General features: G+C 40.6%; 1 protein-coding gene across 3 annotated transcripts in view; it reads left to right on the plus strand.

The window, feature by feature from the left end:
* Nubpl (nucleotide binding protein like) overlaps nucleotides 1-20,155 on the plus strand; it is a 188,119-nt gene that overhangs the window by 132,747 nt on the left and 35,217 nt on the right. For 2 of the 3 annotated variants that reach the window (XM_021179009.2, XM_029484857.1), the window contains one exon: nucleotides 10,469-10,562. In XM_021179009.2, coding sequence (XP_021034668.1) covers nucleotides 10,469-10,562 — 94 coding nt within the window. Of the gene's footprint in view, nucleotides 1-6,064; nucleotides 6,100-10,468; nucleotides 10,563-20,155 lie in introns of those variants that run through there. The other variant, XM_021179010.2, reaches the window with a different exon arrangement.

Consider the following 20,155-nt stretch of genomic DNA (forward strand, 5'->3'; position numbering starts at 1 on the left):
TCTCTCTTTCTCTCTCTCTCTCTCTCTGTGTGTGTGTGTTCCAGCATGTAGTCTGCTTTAGAGAAGCTTCTATGTGCATCTACACATAGATGACAAAAGTGGACTTAGAAGCTTGTACTTACACATACATTTGTATACACATAACAATAATAATAAAAAAGGAGCCACCCTGTGAGGCTAGAAGAGGCATGGGAGGTGTCTTACATAGGGTTTCTCTTGCTGTAATGAAACATCATGCCCAAAAGCCGGCTGGAAAGGAAAGGGTTTATTTGACTTAAAATAAAATTTCCCATCACAGTTTATTATCAAAGGAAGACAGGACAGGAACTCAAACAGGGCAGGAACCTGGAGGCAGGAGCTGATGCAGAGGCCATAGAGGGGCACTGCTTACTGGCTTGCTCCTCCTGGCTTGTTCAGCCTGCTTTCTTACAGAACCCAACTGGTCGCTTGCCTGTCAACCACTAATTAAGAAACTGCCCTACAGCTGGATTCTGTCGAGGTGTTTTTTCTCAATTAAAGTTCCCTCCCTTCAGATAACTATAGCCTTGTGTCAAGTTGGCATAAGACTAGCCAGCAAGGAGGGGTTTGAGGAAGAGCAGGTATGAGGGGCTGGCTAAAGGGGGAAGGGAAGTGATGCAATTAATTCTATTTCAATTCAAACTACATTTGCAGGGTAATCAAATTCCATATATATCAAAAGAAAAAATAGGACCAAGCTCTTATGTGACATTCTCTTTCCTTCTTCTCTTTGCTCCGACATGGGTTTCTAGGTGTAAAAAAGTCACAGAATAAGGATAACAGCTTGCTTTTTTGGTTAAGTATGTGCCTCTCATATGTGGATACAAAGAAGGTCTATTTGTACTGGGCAGTTAGGTTAGCTCTGCAGTCTTCAGGGTTGGCGTTAAAACCCTTTCCTACTCTGCTCCTGGGGAGCTGTGTGTGGGCAGTCTCCTTAGCAGCTCAAGATTGCATCTGTTGAGCCAGTACAACATTTATGTTGCTATAATTTATCATCCCCTGGGGGAGATACAGTAAGGTATTTTAGGAGGGAATCCAAAGTTGATTGTGGTTCAATATGAATTTAAATCTTATTTTGTAAAGTTCAGCTAAATTACCAGATAGAATGTGATTGTTCCCTAAGTGAAATGTCTTAAACAGGCTAAGACAGACCCGTTTTTGTCTTATGTGGTATGCCTGCTTTCTTCTTATTGGTAAAGTGTTTATTTTGTTACTGTGTTGAGAGAAAAATATATTTTGTTCACTTTTTCTGTAAGCAATTCTCTTCAAGAATTTCTTTACCCAGCAGCAGATCATTATCTCTCTCTCTCTCTCTCTCTCTCTTTTTTTTTTTTTTTTTTGAAGTGGTTGAAAGTATCCTAATGATCACCCAAGCTGGCATCCTATCTTTTACAGATGAAAGAACTAAAGTCTACACAACTCAATTGTCTGACCTCTGGCCACACAGCTAATTTATTACAAAATTATTGCGATGTAGATACACTGTTTTTCCAAATGAAAATTCTTGCTGGTGAATAGATGCCTGGATTCAGTTCTTATGCCCTAAGTTCATATGCTTAGTTTTTTCTAGAGTTCTTTTTCCAGTGCTTTTTTAAAAATTAAAATTAACATATTAGAATTAAAACCCCACAAGCCTCAATATAATAGGTTGCACTTAAAATATAGCTTCATATGCAGCTAGAATTCTCACATTTGGTTTCTTATTTGATGATTTTGATCTTTGCATTTACACATGGAATTTACTGACCTAGTTTCAAAAATATGTTCAAAAGCTACAGATATTTTTAAGAAACTATTTAAGTATTTTCATCTGTTCTTGTAGATGGTTTATTGGTATTTAAGTGATTGTCCTACATAATTTTCCTATCTAGGTATTTGATGGAATGGCACTGATTTCAAACAAGACCTGTCTGATGGCAAATTATTGGGAGCTGAAATGCTCTTCATTAGCACAAAGCTGGGAAATTTGTGCCTAAGATTTCCATGGTTACTAGGACCCTTACTTTCTAATATAAAAGATTCTCAAGGATTATGTGAAGAATGAATACTGTCTGAATGAAAACAGGCAGGAAGAAGTGACAGAGAGAGAAAGACAGAGACAGAGAGACAGAGAAAGAGACAGACAGACACACAAACACACACACACACACACACACACACGGAATGAATATCATTATAATGAACCTGAAATGAACAAAGGACATAATTCTTATCTGTTTTATATAAATAATCGACTTACTGTGACTCTTAAGTGGGCTCTTTCTTATATGCCTATTTGTCACAGATCACATACTGAAAAAACTCTTTAGTTTTTGGTGTCATGAGTTTTTGCTAGTAGAACCCTGCCAAAGCTTGGAGGATAGAACTGTGGTGTCCCAGGTCTCTCACTCAGCGGCAGCATGACCTTGACAAATGATATGAACTTTTAACTCTCAGTTCTTATATGTAGAACTGGGGTCACACTGCCCATTTTAGACCAGCATGCATGTTCCAAGCATCTAGTTCTGACCATACATAGGCTCTCAGTACTGCTCAGCTTATCTGCTGCAACCCACCTGTCCCCCGCTGCTCTGTTTTCTGCTTTCTTCTTCCCACTAGCCTAGCTCCACTTAGCCTGGCTCCACTTGAGGGCTTCTGACCCCCAAGGAAGATGTAGGCAGTTGGCAGGAGCTAGGGCCAAGAGTCACCTTGGCTGGACATCTCTTTGGATTGCTCTGGTCTCTCGGAGACAGTGTTCTTCATGTTCTCTGATGCCTTGGAGAACCTGAACTTGAGCTGCAGATCTTCTAGTGGGGATCCAGAAAGCAGATTTATGGCAACTACAGTTTTGCCCTTTCAAAAAACTTTTCTTTAAAATATATAATAGTTTTGTAACTTTAAGTGCTACATGTCTAAATATATTTTACAAACTACTTCAAATTAGATCAGTAAAGTAAATTGTAACATTCTCAAACTTTAGCTCTGCAAATGTCTGTAGAAGATTTAGAAAATTAAAAATTATTTTGACAATTAAAATGTTTACTTTTACAATTTTCCATACAATATATTTTGATTATATTCTTTCTGCCAGCTCTTCCAAGATCCTCTTCCTCCCTGCTTACCCAACTTCATGTTAATTCTCTCTCTTTAAAACAAAAATAGAAATAACAAGACAAAAAAAAACAAAAACAAAACACACACATACATACACACCTCAAGACAAAAAACCCCACAGAGTCCATTTTTGTGCTGGTCACTACTCCTGAAATGAAGCCATCCTGGAGTGTGACTGATACATACCCACTGTCACTCCATGGAAGAAAACGGAAATTATGATATTTGCAGGTAAATGGATGGAGCAAGTAATAAGTTATCCTGAGAGAAATAGCTCAGACCCAGAAAGATAAACATACATTTTCTCTTCTCTGTGGATTTTGTTTTTAAGCTTTAGATATTTGTATTTCACTTAGAATACTCACCCACAGAGGTTAGATAGCTAGTAAGGCTCTGAGTGGGGAGTAGGGACCTTTTCCAAAGAAGGGGGAGCAGAGTATAGTTTTTTAGAGAGATAAAGAGGAAACTAAACAGGAAGATTAAATGGGATGGGGATCGGGGCAGAATACAGGAGACAATAGAGAAGGGATGCCTAACACTTCAGGTGATTCCTTAAAACTGAAAAGAGCTTGACTTTTAAAGTAGGTTTATAATATTTTAGGCATCTTTGGTCACAATTCTGTACTTCATTAACATCTACTTCTTGGTTATGAATATCTGCACATATAAGCAGTTGACTTAAATTGTGCCTTAAGAGAACTTAGATATTCCTATAAATCACTGATAACTGTGACTTTATGGGGATGCTATTATTTTTATATTTGAATCTTCTTGTTTTACCCATATTGTAGATTTATATAGGTCTCTGTAGGACGTTGCTTTAAATAGTATTTCAGTAAATGGGCTCAGAATGAGCAAAGGGAAACCATGAGTCAGGTTTTAGATAACAAGTGCACTGTGAATTGATACCGTCTCCAAGTTGTCAGAGCCAACTTGCTTTAGAACTCCGCTAGAGGGCCACTTAGGCGATGGAAGATGCCTACAGTAAAGTCTCTGCCTTCTCAGGGCAGCATCTGCTCCTGCTCTGTCAGGTTTACAGTGACTTTATAGAGAGTTACACAGGTAACCTCCCCTCCTTCTGTTTCTGTAGAAGGCAAAAAGTTTGAAAATGGATCAGAGAACTTTATCTGGGGAAAATGAAATGGTTTGTGGAGAACACACTCTGTGTGGTAACTCGAGCAGTACATTCTTACAATCAGCTACAAGGTTGGAGGTCACGAGGTTGGAGGTCACGAGGTTGAAGGTCACATCTCCTGTGTCATTGATTTGTGCTAGTCAGGAGGCCAGCAATGGGAGGAAGAACTTTCTCATCCTTCAGGGTTTCTAAGGAATTTATATCTCAGTAATTTCTCCTTTGTAAGTCTTCCTACAACCAAAATAAAATGTTGCGTACGTTTATAAATAAGCCACGGGGAAGAACAAAAGCCACAAGTGCTCAGGCATAGAAAACGAGCATGTTCCACTTCAGATTTCTCTAGTATGTTAAAGTGTCCTTACTCGGAGCAGGTTTTCATTTTAGTTGTATAATTTAATTGCGAGTGACAGACAATTTGAATCAGAGTTATTTAGTACCTGTTGATTAAGCACTGGTCAGCTATGAGGGGAGAGTCTGAGTATGGAGAGGGAGCAGAGGCATGTCTGCCAGTGTTCTCATCTAATAAGGGACATATTATGGGATTGGGAATATGTCTATAGGCATATGACCCTGAACATACCTTATCTCATCTGATATTGGGAAGATAGTTATACAAAAATGATAATTCAATGCTGAAAGCTGTTTTACATATTAGAAATGTGGAAAAAATTCTGTGAACTTCCTAATTTGTAAAATTGGCCTAGGGGAGCTGATGTCAGGTTAAATACATCTTCTATACAAGTTTTCTAGTCCATTTTCTGTTGCAAAAGCAAAATCCCTTGAGGCTGAATAATTTATAAGGAAATGGTCTTTTAGTCCATAGTTTGGTAGGCTGGAATTTCAAGATCTGGTTCTATCTATTTGGCTCCTGGTAGGGGTCCCTTGTACATCATAACAAGGTGGGCAGCATTATGGTAGGAACCTGTGGGTTAGAGGGTGTCCATAGTCCACTCCACCTCAGGGCTAGGGCCACTGGTGGAGGCACAATGTGGGTGTTTTGACTGCGTTTTCCCACCACCAGCACTGGGCAGCTGTCGGGCTATGGGAAGCCGCTAGATCCCGCTCCAGGGGTGGGGAGCACAGTCTGAGGTCCCTGGGGACCGCTAGAGTCAGTTCAGGGGTCGCCGGACCTGCAGAGAGGCTGGGACCATCTGGTTCTCAGACTCTTGGGTACCCAGACGCCCCTGGGAGTCTTAGAAGAGCTGAAAAGTGTGGGCGTCCATAGGCTGGATCTAACCCAGGGTGGAAGGGGAAAAGAGGGGAGCTCCGGCAGGGTCCCGAGGGGAAGAGAGTCCTTAGCTTGCTTGGCACGTGGTTTGGCTTGGTGGGGCCATGGCTGGGAGTGCTGAGAGACCTTCTGCAGGAGACTAGACGGGGCTCTTTAGACGAAGGCCTGCTCCATTGCTCCCCACGGCAGATCCTGATGGAAACAGCCAGTCGGTGGTTTTAAGGCGTTTATTGTCATGGCGGAGAGTGGCGATGAGTGAACCATACCCCGCCCCCTCTCAGGGCAGGCCTGAGGTTAAATACCGTTTGCAGGGAATGAGAGCGTAATTGGCTAAGCCCTTCAGGCCTTTAGGTACTTCATTAAGATGGAGATCTGTTTTGAGGCTATGTGATCTGTGGTCACCTGTGGAGGGGCTTGGACATTGTCGGTACATGACTAACGGCCATAGAATTATGGAGTGCTGCTGCCTCATGTCAGGGGCCTGGTGTCCAGGAGCATGACAAAATGTCTACTGTTCCTTGCAGGTTACTGTTCCTGTGAGGTCACTGGGTTAAACCTAGCTCAACCAGAAACCAGGATGTCTTTCATGGTCCCACAGGAACTCATGCAAAAGTATCAGCTCATGGTGAGACAGGAAGCTAGATAGATTGATGCAGGGGCTAGATTTGCTCTTTTGTAATAGCTCTAAGAACTAACCCATTCTATTAGACCAGTATTAACATCCTTTAGTGGTAGTTACATCTGTCTTTCACTAAGTTCTGTTGGTTGTGTGATTTTTTTTTTTTTTTTTTTTTTAGCAGGGTTGGGGCAGGTCATGAACAATATCTTAATTTCCCTGCGTTAAGTTCTATTGGTTATGTAACTTTTGTGGTGGCATGGGCAGGGATGGGCTGGGGAGTGGACAGATGTCTACTCACCCCAGAAGGCACCAATGGCATACTAAAGAAACTTCTTCTACTACTTAAATTGAGTTTGATGAGCCAGTAAGTATATTGCACATACTTATAGGAGCATGAGTGAGAGGTTACTCAGTTGCAGCAGGGACAACTCACAGGAAAGCCCACCCCAGCATGGGTGAGGAGTCTTAAAAGTTGTATCCCTCATGCTTTTGTATGACATTCAGACAGCTTATCTGTTTGGAATCTCTTCTTCCTGGTCACCTTGAAGAAGGGCCATGTGAATCTTGTAAGTTTCAGACACTTCCTATGACATGTCATTGTGTACTTTCTTTTGCTTTTCATTCATTTTCTGAGTCTTACTGAATTTTCCTTCTTCCTCTTAGATGTACTTTTTTTTAAGGAAGTAACTATACTACAGTGTCTCTTAAAATCTCCATTTCTCAACATTGTCATACTGAGGACTGAGCTTTTGGTGTGTAAACCTTTGGAGAAAGTGCTACGAATGAGAAAAAATAATGGGTCAGATTCTTCAGGGACACTTTCTAGTAAGAATCAGATCACACCCCTTCATGTGCAGCTACTGGCACTCGATGACTGCTAGAGAACAGACAGTCAGTTTCTAAGAATGTGGCCCCTGATAGATGAATGACACTCCAGTGGATGGCCCCACACTCATGAGTTAGGGGCAACACTGATCAGAATCAGTGAACTATTTATTAAAAAAAAAAAACAAAAAAAAAGAGGACACAAATTTGGGAGGGAAAGTTGGAAAGTTTAGGGGTATATCTTGAAGGGGTAGGTGGAAGAGGTCAAATATGTTCAAAATACTTTTTACAAGTGTGCTATACTTTAAAAATGAACAATAAAATATGATCAAAGTAGCAACCATTTAGACATTGCTCCACAAGATGCTAGGGTCATAAGCGTCTTACAGCTGAGCTGTAGGTGTAGACTAGAAAGGGCCCATGAACAAATGGCCAACAGTTCTACTTTTAACTTCTTAGCTTGGTCCAGAAGTTTGTCACCATGAGCCCCCAAGAGAGCAGTTTCTATCATGAGCTCTCAACAGGCCATGGATAAAGGCCATGGTGCCAACACGTGCATCTGCTGAACAAAGACTGTGGTTATTAGCCTCCTGACTGTTCAGTGCAGTTCCAGTCAGCAAGCTTTTATATAGAAAGTTGGTATGTATCACACAGGTCCTAGCCAGCTTTTTTTTTTTTTTTTCAGATAGCAGGAATTTAATTTAAGAGTCATTTGAAATGGACTGCTACAACAGTGACATATTTTTAGTTCCTTGGGACCTTAGTTCTCAGAAATAAGAAATTGGAAGTAGCATGATCAATATGCTTAAATGGCAGGGAACAACAGTGATCAGTTGTTGGCACTGGGCATCTGGTGTTCTCTGAAATGAAGAGACTTGCCCGTCTGCCAGTGCTGGCAGTCTCAGATGGGGATAGAAAAAGAGAAAGTGTCTTTAATCTTCCTGGGAGAGTTTCATAGTCTGCAGCTAAGGGTAGCCTTAGGGTAACTGTTTTCTAAGCTGTTGAAAAATCAATCTGTATTCATTACTTTCTTAAAATATGCCATTATACCACTATCACATGCACATGTTTTGAAATCACAAGGGATCCTAAAAGGCAAATCACTATATAGTGTCAGCTAAAGGTACATGTTTTAAAGAGAACTGGAGCTAGGGAAGGCAGAGATGGGTGGCTCTGGGCTGGGTGCTACTTTAGGAAGGCTACACTGCTTTCCTAACCACCTCTCAGTGTGTCATGCCAGTGCTCTCTCAGACGGCTGGCTCAGCAGCTTTCTCCTGCCACTCAGGGTCCTGACCACCTCTTGAGGTGGCCCTTCTTCCCTCTTCCTTTCTCCCTCTACTGTGAATATTCCTACCACATGACCAGGGGTGAAAGAGTCAATGAATCCATTGATAAATCTTTTGCCATCTGACCTTGTAACACCTGCCATCGCAGTTCAGAGACTGAAAAGCTTTTTATGTTTTGTTTTGTTTTTGTTTGTTTGTTTGTTTTTTGAGACAGGGTTTCTCTGTATATCCTGGTTGTCCTGGAACTCACTCTGTAAACCAGGCTGGCCTCGAACTCAGAAATCTGACTGCCTCTGCCTCCCAAGTGCTGGGATTAAAGGCGTGCGCCACCACTGCCTGGCGACCAAAGAGCTTTTGAAGGCACCTCTTCTTATTACATCTAAATTTCCGAAGCAGGGATCAAATAGTTTTGTACATTGAGGGATGTCTCTGACATGTTCTTCCTAACATGTACTGCCCCTGACTTGCCCATCTCTATGTTCCTCTCATTAAAATGTCAGTTCCATGATGATTGAGACTTTGGTTTATTTCTTACTTTATCTTAATCACATAGAACAATGCTGATTACACAATAGAGTCTAATAACTATGTGTCGAAGAGATGCATCAATGTGTGCGTACGTAAACATGTTCAGCCCAAGCCACTTGCTCTTTAAAAACTGATGTAGAAAATCATGCTGTAGAATATGAGACAGAATATAGAATTATTTACACATTTTCCCTATAGCTTACGAAGTCTCAAAGCTTGGCATTAGTCCATTCTCTGAGGGGTAGCAAGCAGCCCCTGCAGCATCATTTCTTGTTGAGGTATTTAATTCAGTTTACAACTTCACAAAAGATGGATCATAAGGCGGCAGTAGGATGACTGTTTTCACTCACTTCAGTTTCTGAAAGTCAGTAGGCTCTTCCTTTCCACAGTTTACTGTCTTCTTTATGGAGAACTGGAAATAACATGTCTATTCAATGGTTACCTGCTAATATCTATCTGTTCTAGAAGCATTTAATTATCAGTTATTAACTCAGTGCCCAATATATACAAGTATTTCAACACTCACTGGATAGGACAAAAGTGACGTTGTGACATCATAGTGGGCATGTGTCTAGTCTCGGGGACTTAGGCAGGTTTCCCCGAGGAAGTGAATTTTAATCTGAGGAGGAATCAGTGAAGACCAGACAGTTTGGGGAGCAGAAACTCTTATTCTAAGAGCAGTAGAAGCAATTAAGTACTAGTGTGTGTGTGTGTGTGTGTGTGTGTGTGTGTTGCTAGGGACAAACTGGACAGGCAATGATGAAACAGATAGTGGCCCCGAGGCGTTAATAAGAAAAGATGGTGTGGCCTTAATTCTTGATAGTAGAAGAAAGAAGTGGATGTGTTTGAGGGATTTGTAGCAGACAGAGTAAGTAACTGGCTGGGGGAAATGAGGGAGAGAGAGGCATTAGTTAGGAGGTCAGCTTCCTAGTTTAGGTAACTAAGAGGATCCCAGGACCTTTCACAGAGGCTAGAGAAGCCAAGGGAATAACCAGCTGAGGGGAAGGGGTACAGGATGCTTCTCTATCTAAACTGACGTGGAGTAGTACAGACTTAATCATATGATGAGGCCTTAAAAATGACTACAGCACTCGGGAGGCAGAGGCAGGCGGATTTCTGAGTTCTAGGCCAGCCTGGTCTACAAAGTGAGTTCCAGGATAGCCAGGGCTACACAGAGAAACCCTGTCTCGAATCCTCCCCCCGCCCCCAAAAAAAGCCTACAAAGTAAGAATCAACTGTTGATGATACTGGGAGATTAAGTTATATTAAAATTAAATAATTTTTTCTGTTGTTAAATATTTATTTTCATTATTAGTATGCTTATTTTTAATGAAAGAAAAATAACAAAAATTTTTATTGCATAGGAAATGCAATGCTAAACCAAGCAAATAAATATGAAGCAAATCTTCTAGGAGATGAAAAGCTAAGACCTTCAGACAGAATGTAAGCTATATATAAGTAAATGATTTATCCTGACTAGGAGACTACAGTGAAAGAGGCTATTAAGGTGTATATATAAGGGCCATGTCACCTGGAAATTCATGCTTATTATTCAAAACAGCTCCAGGAGGCCATGTTTGACCACATGTCATCTATTATGCTTAGCCTACAACATAATGTTGGCACCTCAAGGGGTAGCTATTACTTTAGATATGTTGTTTATATTATATTTGTTTACATCAACGTCCATGGAAATTGCTATACAGTAATGTTACTTATATCACCTTGGTTTTTAGGTTGATTGGGGTCAGCTGGACTATTTAGTTGTGGACATGCCACCAGGAACAGGAGACGTGCAGTTGTCAGTTTCACAGAATATTCCCATTTCAGGTAAATCCTAAAAGTTTGGTTTGTTCTTCATTTGATGTATTGCTATATACATAAAAATAAATTACATTGTCGACAAATTTTTTTGTCTTAAAATTATTTATGTATTGGATGATAGAGATCAGAATTATGATGATAAATGTGTGTATTCATAAAAGCAGAAGGTTTTTTAAAAAGGTAATATAAATCTGTACTGTAGAAAAATTGCAGAATTTAAGTATATTTAGGTAGATCGTGGTTATTTAGCTATGCTGACAATTGTTCAACTCTTAACAGCCGAGTGCTAAAAAGCAACCAGAAAATATTAGTTAATGAAACTGATTAAGAAAGAATAAATGGTAGGAAAATTGGCTTTTTGGCAAATGTAGTTATGGGAAATTTTTATATTATTTATATTATATATCTTTAGGGCTTTCTTCCTTCCTTCCTTCCTTCCTTCCTTCCTTCCTTCCTTCCTTTCTTTCTTTCTTTCTTTCTCTCTCTCTTTCTCTCTTTCTCTCTCTCTCTCTCTTTCTTTCTCTCTCTTTCTCTCTTTCTCTCTCTCTCTCTCTTTCTTTCTTTCTCTCTCTCTCTTTCTTTCTTTCTTTCTTTCTCTCTTTCTTTCTTTCTTTCTCTCTCTCTCTTTCTTTCTTTCTCTCTTTCTTTCTTTCTTTCTTTCTTTCTCTCTCTCTCTCTTTCTTTCTTTCTTTCTTTCTCTTTCTTTCTTTCTCTCTTTCTTTCTTTCTTTCTTTCTTTCTCTCTCTCTTTCTTTCTTTCTTTCTTTCTCTCTCTCTCTCTTTCTTTGTTTCTTTCTTTCTCTCTCTCTTTCTTTCTTTCTTTCTCTCTTTCTTTCTCTCTCTTTCTCTCTTTCTTTCTTTCTCTCTTTCTCTCTCTCTTTCTTTCTTTCTTTCTTTCTCTCTCTCTCTCTTTCTCTCTCTCTCTCTTTCTTTCTTTCTTTCTCTCTTTCTTTCTTTCTTTCTTTCTTTCTCTCTCTCTCTCTCTTTCTCTCTCTCTCTTTCTTTCTTTCTTTCTCTCTTTCTTTCTTTCTTTCTCTCTCTCTCTTTCTTTCTTTCTTTCTTTCTCTCTTTCTTTCTCTCTTTCTTTCTTTCTTTCTTTCTTTCTCTCTCTCTCTCTCTCTCTCTCTCTCTCTCTTTCTTTCTTTCTCTCTTTCTTTCTTTCTTTCTTTGAGACAGGGTTTCTCTGTGTAGCCCTGGCTGTCCTGGAACTCACTCTATAGACCAGGCTGGCCTAGAACTCAGAAATCCACCTGCCTCTGCCTCCCAAGTGCTGGGATAAAGGTGTGCGCCACCACTGCCCGGCATATCTTTAGTTTTAAAATCAAGAAAATAAATACAATGACTTATTTGGTCAAGTATGCAAGATTTTAATATTTTGTATATGTAGTTTAGAAATTGGTGGCAATAAACTCTTTATTTTGAATTCATTTCTAAAAATTCTCTGAAACAGTCGCAAATGTGTACATGTGCACACACACATTGGGCTTCTAGGAAGATAATGAAAGCAAAATATCTCTGTAGATAATTTTTATTGGTTATTTTAGCTTTGCCATTGACAGTTAATTTATGAAAAAGCTTAAATGTAGGATTTTTGGCAAGCGATAAATGTTCGTTGTTACTAGTAGAAGAGCATCATCAATATGAGTATTAAATGTCTTAGTGTATTTGTTATCGTAGTGGAGTATCCAGGTATGATGGGCTATAAAAGATGAAGCTGGCAGAAAATGCAAATAAAATAGTTGATAATTTTGATGCTCTCTCTACTGTACAATGTGCCTTTTCCTTTTTAAAGTAGACAAGTTATCTGACTCCTCGAGGTCCCACATCTACACTGTGTCATAGCGGAACACAGTTCTGATTGAGTTTAAACCTCTGCGTCAAGGGTCTCTGGTAACATCTGAGTCGTGGTTTGCTGAGTTCAGCCTTAGGGCATCCAACCCATTTACACTGAAGTTAAGTTGGTGATTCTGTGATAAATTACATTCACCATTGTATGTGTCAAACCTGTGCCCCTATGAAGTAACTATCTAGCCAGTGGGGTTCACTTCAAGGAATAATGTTTTGAATCCTCTGCACCGCCTTAACTTACCCATTCCAGGAGAAGTCTGAAGGCCATTGAGCAGTGGCTCCTTTGATTTCAGCAGACTCCAGGCGACTCACTGGAGGAGCCTTCTGTCTTTGAGCTTACCTACTACTTGTCTTGCTTGCTGTGACCACCCTAACCCTTAGTGTGCATGTGCTGTGAAGTGCAGGTATTGATACAAATGGTGAAAAGACCCAGGATTTTCTAGTAAGCATGCATTGACTTTATAATTCAAAGGAGAGAAGGAGCTGGTAGAACTGGTACTTTGTGAATGTGAGATCTTGGGTTCAGTCCTCAAAAGTGGGGACTAGGGGTACCAAACAATAAAAATACCCTGCCCGAGTGATAGCCAAGAGAGTAGGAGGTATGTTTGATCATTTCTCTATGTATTTGTTAAAATGTTTGTTTGAGGCTTAGTTCTTGGAGCTTAGTTTTATTTGGGGCAATTTCATCTCCTAACAAGCATATCTAAGGAGACACCAGCAGTGGGCTGGCTATGGGAATCAGTGGGTGTAGTTTCTAGCTTGGCTGCAGCAAGACTGTCATCAGTTTGTATAATCTGAAACAGCCTGGCAGAGTTGTGTTTGCCCTTCAGGTTTATCAGTTATCCTTCAGAATTATCTCGTTCCTATTTATAAACCTAGTTTCCTGTCCCTTTTTATCACTGACATTAAAACTCTTTTAAGATAGTCTGTTCTACTTTTTCTTATGTTCTATATTTGTCCAAGACACGAAACCCCTTTAGACTCGTGTCTGTGAGGAGACTTCCTGCTCCTTCCCATTAAATCTTTTCCCATCAGGTAAGACCCCCATCCCTACCACCCACACTCTCACAGCCCCTCACTTTCTTCCTTTAGCTTTGCTGAGTCTGGGTCTCTACACACATTTGATCCGCATTCAGAATATCTTTCCATTGCAGTGAGTTGCATGCCCAATTTCCGTATGACCTTTAAAAGCCTTCTGCTCTAATGCCCAGTCCCTGCCTTGTCCCCAGACCTCCCAGATAGGACTCATTTATCCCTCTTTGGGATTCCTGTAGCATTGTATTAGGACCACTCCTCAGGACCCAGATGTTCTTCCTTTGAAGCTCACACATCATCTGAAATGCTGTCCTGGGGTCCCCAGCACAGGTCTCCTTCATTCACCTGTGCATTCCCAAATAGCCAGACTCACTGCCTTCCTGCAGGTACTCAGGAGTGGGCATCAGTGAATGGCTGCTTTTCACTGTCATTTTATCTTTCCAGGTGCTTGAATGCCAGACGTCTTCCTGTTCATCCTAGTGTCTCCTAGAGTACCTGGGCAGTAGCATATGCAGCTAATATGGACAATGCTAGGCTGACAGTTGTCACTGTTGGTGTGAAAAGGTTACTGTACTCTTAGCATTCTTAGAGTTCTACTGCTCAGTCCTTCAACAACTCCACAGCTTTCACAACAGAGCTTTATAGATGGCTAAGTTAAACAGATATTTCTCTAAAGCCAGGGATAAGATCATTTCATTTTAGGTATTTATTTTGATGTAGATGCCTTCATGTAGACAGTTGATACTGTTTAATGGCCCCTTTCTTGGCTTGTCCTCTGGTTACAGGTTCTGTATTAAATTCTGTGGGACTCACTAGCGTTGTTCCATTCTAGGGTAAGCAATTCTCCGTCTGCATGATGCTAACCACCTCTCTGATTGTACCCTTTCTTAAGGAGCCCTGCCTGTCCCACCCTTTATAAGGATGGAATGAGATAATGTAAAAGCTCTTATCTAAATGCATACATAGTACCTTTTTTAGAAACTGTGTAAATGCTTTTAAAAAGCTATTTGCTGAGGGGGATATCGTTTGATCAAATGTTCCCCAGGAAGACTTGTGTGCTAAAGGCTTGGTTCCAGCCAGTGGCTGTGTTGAGAGATGGCTGGGTTATGAGGGTGCTAGTAGTTTCATTCCCCTCTTTGTTTTCTGGGCACTCTGAGGCAAGCACTTTTATTTTCCTTTCCCCTGCAGAATTCTGTGCCCCCCAGTGGTGCAGAACTAGCCAGGTCAGGTGGCCATGCACCTTTGATCACAAATTAACATAATAGTTTTGGTTGTTTTTCTCAACAGTTTTGCCAGAAACAAAATGCTGACTGACACAGGTGCTACTGAAGTGGTGTGAACCAGAGTCTATATGAGGTTCACATGGCTCCAAGCCATGTGGGGAACAAAAGAAATATTTTGTACTTGGAAGGAGGCATTATTTTGGATATTCATAGTAGACTTGTACAAGCAAAAAGATCATCTTCCTAATTACTAATTAGAAACTCTTTGTATGTGTTGTATTTTGTTCTTGTTTGCGTGTGTGAGCTCAGTGTAAGAAGAAATTTCAAAAAAAAAATTCTCTTACTTGTGTTAAAGTGCTGTACAGCAGCAGAGATGAAGGTGTTGACAGTCCATCAGTGAGGACTCGCGTAAATCAGAGCCTACATGGACTTTGAGTGCAGGCCCGACACTCCTAGATGTTAACTACAGGAAAGAAAGGAGGATAAAGGATGGGGAGTGAGCTCATGGCTTCAGAGCTGCTCCTGGCTTACTGACCTTGCCAAAAGGTGGTGTTAATGTTAACTTCACCGTGTTTCTTACCTTGTTGTTGTTGATGATGCCGCTTACTAGGTTTTGCTTGGTAGTTTATTTTGTTAATTATTTGTTGCTATGTCTTGGATTGGGTAGAGTCCAGGGTTGAATTCTTTTTTGTTCTCCAGATGTGCACTGATGTTCTCCTGGTCACTTATTTTCCATAATAGAGGCATTATAATTTGCTTAAAGGTTTTAAAAACATGTACACTATTCTAGTTTCCAAATTCTAATAGATTTTTCTTTCACTCTTGACATCAACTGAAGTTTTTGAGTGACCATCTGAAGACTATCCTAGCTTTATGTTTAACTCTCAGAATGAAGCAGAGTGTGTGCTTTACATTAAGCACGTGAAACATAGCCTCTTCTCCCAAGGACTGGGGAATCGTGGTAACTTAGAGTGTTATGGTAGCAGATGACACATCTTAATTTAGTGGAGAGTTTAGGTGCAGAGATGTGGACAGCAGACATTAAAAGATGTTGAAGCGCCAGTGACTAATGGCAGGAGGTTCTTCCTGCCCCTCTACCTGCGAAGACAAGGAGGGTGGTGTTAGTATCCTGTAGAGTCCTGGAATCTTTGAAAGAGGTGCTTGGTGGACGCTATAGCCACTCCTAGAACCACTGCAGGGTATGAAGAAAATCAGTGCAGTAATACCACAGCATCTCTCTTCCCACAGTCTGCTGCTGGCAGACACCTTTCTGAGCCACAAAGCAAGGAGGCTCAGGGACATAGTCCCCAGACATCATTTTCCCAGGGCACTGATTCCAACAGAAATGGGTGTGGGAGGGGTTGACAAGGCAAGTGGAATAACCGACATAGCTTCTGTTCTTTGTGGCCTTCATTTCATTGAGTATTAGCAGCAGGGACCAATGAAACTCTAAGCAATGCTTGGAATTTATGGCCTTCAAAACCTTTTGAGCTAATAAGGGCATGAGAAGAACAGTCAAATTAGTCAAAAACCTATGCTCACAAAGCACAAATGTGATGGCCGACAATCTTATGGCCAGAATATTTATATTGTAGATAAATACTGAATCAAGTTTATTTTGTATGGTGCAGAAGAACAGATATGAGAGTTTATTTTGGTTGGGTGGCGCTCGTGGCAAATCACTTAGTGTGGTAGTGAATGCATAGTCAGGTGGAAATTACCTTCACCTTACTAAGATTGGTAGAGTAATAAAATACTGGAAGTCATTCAGATGATAGATGGGAAAGAGGTTAAGAAGCTGAGGGGAGCCATTGCTTGCTTTGTTCACAGAAAGAGCCAAGGAGCCTGGTGTGAGTCCTGTTTTCACCTCTTATCTCCTGGGCCAGGAGAAGCTGCTCTTAGGCAGGGTTGTCAGCTGGTTAGGATTCTGAATAGTCTTGGGCCCAGAGAAGCTGCATAACAGTCTCCTGCTGTGTTATGATAATGAGGTGATGTCCTTTCTTCCTGTCTAGGACTCTTCCTGTCTGGGCCCTATAGATAGAAGAAGCCAGTAGTAGCCTTTTTGTGTCTCACTCATTTAAATGAGATGGGGTAGGAATGTAATTAAGCCACTTTAGTATTTCAGTCACTGGTTAAAGTGAAAGGCACGTTCTGCTTATACAGGTGTCCATCCTGCGCCAGGACGACTGAACTATTGACTCATAAAAATGCCTCAGTTCAAGCTATGCATGTTCACCCTCTTTCTTCTCTCAACTCCATCAGCAGTTTCCTTGGCTTGATCAATTTTCTCTTCTATGGTAACACTGTGCTAATTTGAATAGTCATTTATAAAATGAAAATCTGTTTGGGATTGGTGGATCTAGAAATGCTTGCTTCTTTGTTAAGTGAATGCCTATAGACCATTATTTGAAATAATTCCTTGATTTTCTAGTATTTACTCTTTAGAGCCAAAAGAACAGCTATTTTGCATGTGTAAATCACATAAAATCTTTTATTAAAAATTATAATTCTTTAAAAAAATTTATATTTTCCAGACTAAGTCTTTAAAGATAAACTAATACCGATCTTTTGGTAATTACTGTAAAGTCAAAGAAAAGTCTTTTTCTAAAGTTTAGTGCTTTGTTTTTCTCTATAATTATATAAAATTTGTAATGAGCGCCAACTATAAAGCCAGCAAGATGTAGAGACTTAAGTTACAGTTTTTTTTTTGTTGTCAGAGACATTAAATCATTTATTTTTTAAAAGATTGATTTACATTCTTATTCGTGTGTGTGTGTGTGTGTGTGTGTGTGTGTGTAAGCATGGGTGCCCACAGGGCCGGGAGTGGGTATTGGCTCCCCTAAGCTGGCGCTGCAGTGAGCTAACTGCCGTGGAAGAGCAGCAGGTGCTGCTAACTGATGGTCTGTCCATCCAGATCTTCCCTGCAAACTTTGGTTGGCATTTCATTAGTGAATGCCATGTCTGTGATTTTTCTCATTGCTGTGACAGGAACAGCTTAAGGAGAGAAGGAAGGAGCGTGTTTGGGCTCATAGTTGAGGAAGGCATGGTGGTGGCAGCACAAGATGCTGATATCACATCAGCCACAGGGACGAATGGATGCTGGTCCTTTGTTCCTCTTGTTTTCCTCCGTTTTATTCCGCCGTGCACTCTCGCCTATGAGATCATACAATTCACATGCAAGATTAGTCTTCCTCTCTCAGTTCTCTGGGAACGTCCCAAAGATGTATGTACCCAGCAATGTATCTCCGAGTAGATTCCAACTCTAGTCAACCTGACAGGAAAGCCGAGCTCTCACAGATACCTAGTAAGAACTATGTGGTATAGACTTTTATTGCTTTAGTGACTTAATTATGAATATTATTTCTAGAATAAATTTATTTTGTAGTTAGGCAAAAATGTAAGCAACTGTTGAAGGTTAGAAACTATTTCGGGATTTTTATCTGTTAGGGCATTTCTGATATCTCATTATTTACTTCTTTATTGCTGGGTATTGAGCCTAAACATAGCATATGAGGCAGGCATTCCAGCATTGGGCTTTATTACCAGTCTGAACTGCAGTCCTTGTTTAGTTTAGACTTAAACTTCTAAATTTAAATGTAATGCCAGTGCTAACAGTGTTTCCGATCTAAATTCTTTAAATTTTTTTTATTGGGTATTTTCCTCATTTACATTTCCAATGCTATCCCAAAAGTCCCCCATAACCCCCCCCCCACTCCCCTACCCACCCACTCCCACTTCTTGACCCTGGCGTTCCCCTGTACTGAGGCATATAAAGTTTGCACGACCAATGGGCCTCTCTTTCCACTGATGGCCGGCTAGGCCATCTTCTGATACATCTACAGCTAGAGTCAAGAGCTCTGGGGGTACTGGTTAGTTCATAATGTTGTTCTACCTATAGGATTGCAGGTCTCTATAGCTCCTTGGGTACTTTCTCTAGCTCCTCCATTGGGGGCCCTGTGATCCATCCAATAGCTGACTGTGAGCATCCACTTCTGTGTTTGCTAGGCCCTGGCATAAGTCTCACAAGAGAAAGAAACAAAGTTAATTAGGGCTATTTTATTTGGCTGAGCATACATTGCAAGTATAAGTTATGGTGCATCAGTTACCAATTTGATGAAATAGCCTAAGAATGAATACATTTCTATACTGTTACATGAAGGAGCCCAGATTTTGAAAACATCTGCAGATGGTTCTAACACAGTTTTTAGAATCATTGGTGTGAGCCAATATCAGGTGCCTAAATCAGGATCACTAGTGTGAGCCAACTCACTGACACGTGTCTAAATTCCTTGAGTTTCTCTCAGGTGCTTGTCTCACACGGGCTTGTTTCAGACACTTTTTGACAATAGTCCATTCTATTTTGTTGTTTAGGAACTTTTGAGACTTTCCCTTCATGGCTTAACTTGATAGTTAAAATTCCTATGGCTTAGTGTTCAGTGAGTAGGTTAACAGCCAATGTATGGTCAGATCCACGTTAAAATCTACATGGAAACCCATTAAACACTGGCAGAGCACAAGTCCCACAATATAAATGATGTTCCAGGCTTGATGAAAATCTGGATGGTGTTCTGAACCTTTTGGGCATTATGTTGTAGGGGACCAAAGGCGTCTCCTAAAAAGTGCCAGGCCTCACTGCTCTCTCTTCTGAAGCATGCTTGGTTAGTAAATGTTAGAGTGATCAGGAAGTTTCTTTTTTAAGAAAGAATAAAAATTGATGTGACAGCTGGGAATTAGTTCAGTGTAGAGAGCTTGCTTAGCTCACAAGCTTCTCAGACTCACAACACAGAAATGAGCAGGCACAAAGATAAGAGCCAGGACTGTCACCACATGCTGTGATTCATGTGTCAGGAGACTAAGGACAGGGAATCACGAGTTCAAATCCAGCCTGAACTAAGAACTAAGACACTCTTTTAAAAAGGAAAAGAGGTGAAAAGAAAGTTTGTTCTATTCTGAAACACATGTGTATTTAACAGAACTTAAGATACAACATATTTAATCTTAGCCTTAATTGTAGACAGATGCTTACAGGCAAATGAGAGCTTTCTGGGTGGTGGAAATATATGCCCAACAGTTAAGCTTCCCAAGGTGTTGATCAATAAGCATGATCAAGGAGTAAGGATTTTATCTTTACTACTCATAAGAAGACGTGAGGAGCAATGAGGGGATGGGGAGGAAGAGAATGAGTAAAAGAGACAGACTTAGGTAAAGTGCACACAGTCAAGCTATCTGGTCCATCCTACACTCCAGAACCTGTGACACCTCCTCTGTTCCCACAGCTCGTCAGGAGTGCAGCTTAAGTCCCCTGGTTAGTTGGTGGTAGTGTTAGTAACTGAAGTGACTGGAAGCCCATCATCTCTTGTGTATTCGATTTGTATCTGAAAGAACCTAGTGGGGAAACCCCCACTCAACTCCCGATTCGGCGTGCACCCAAGAATCACGAATAGAACACAACACCTTGATGTAACAACAGGAGGTATTTTAATGGCGGAGCTCC

Source organism: Mus caroli, chromosome 12 (genome assembly GCF_900094665.2).
Source record: "Mus caroli chromosome 12, CAROLI_EIJ_v1.1, whole genome shotgun sequence".
Taxonomy (NCBI): domain Eukaryota; kingdom Metazoa; phylum Chordata; class Mammalia; order Rodentia; family Muridae; genus Mus; species Mus caroli.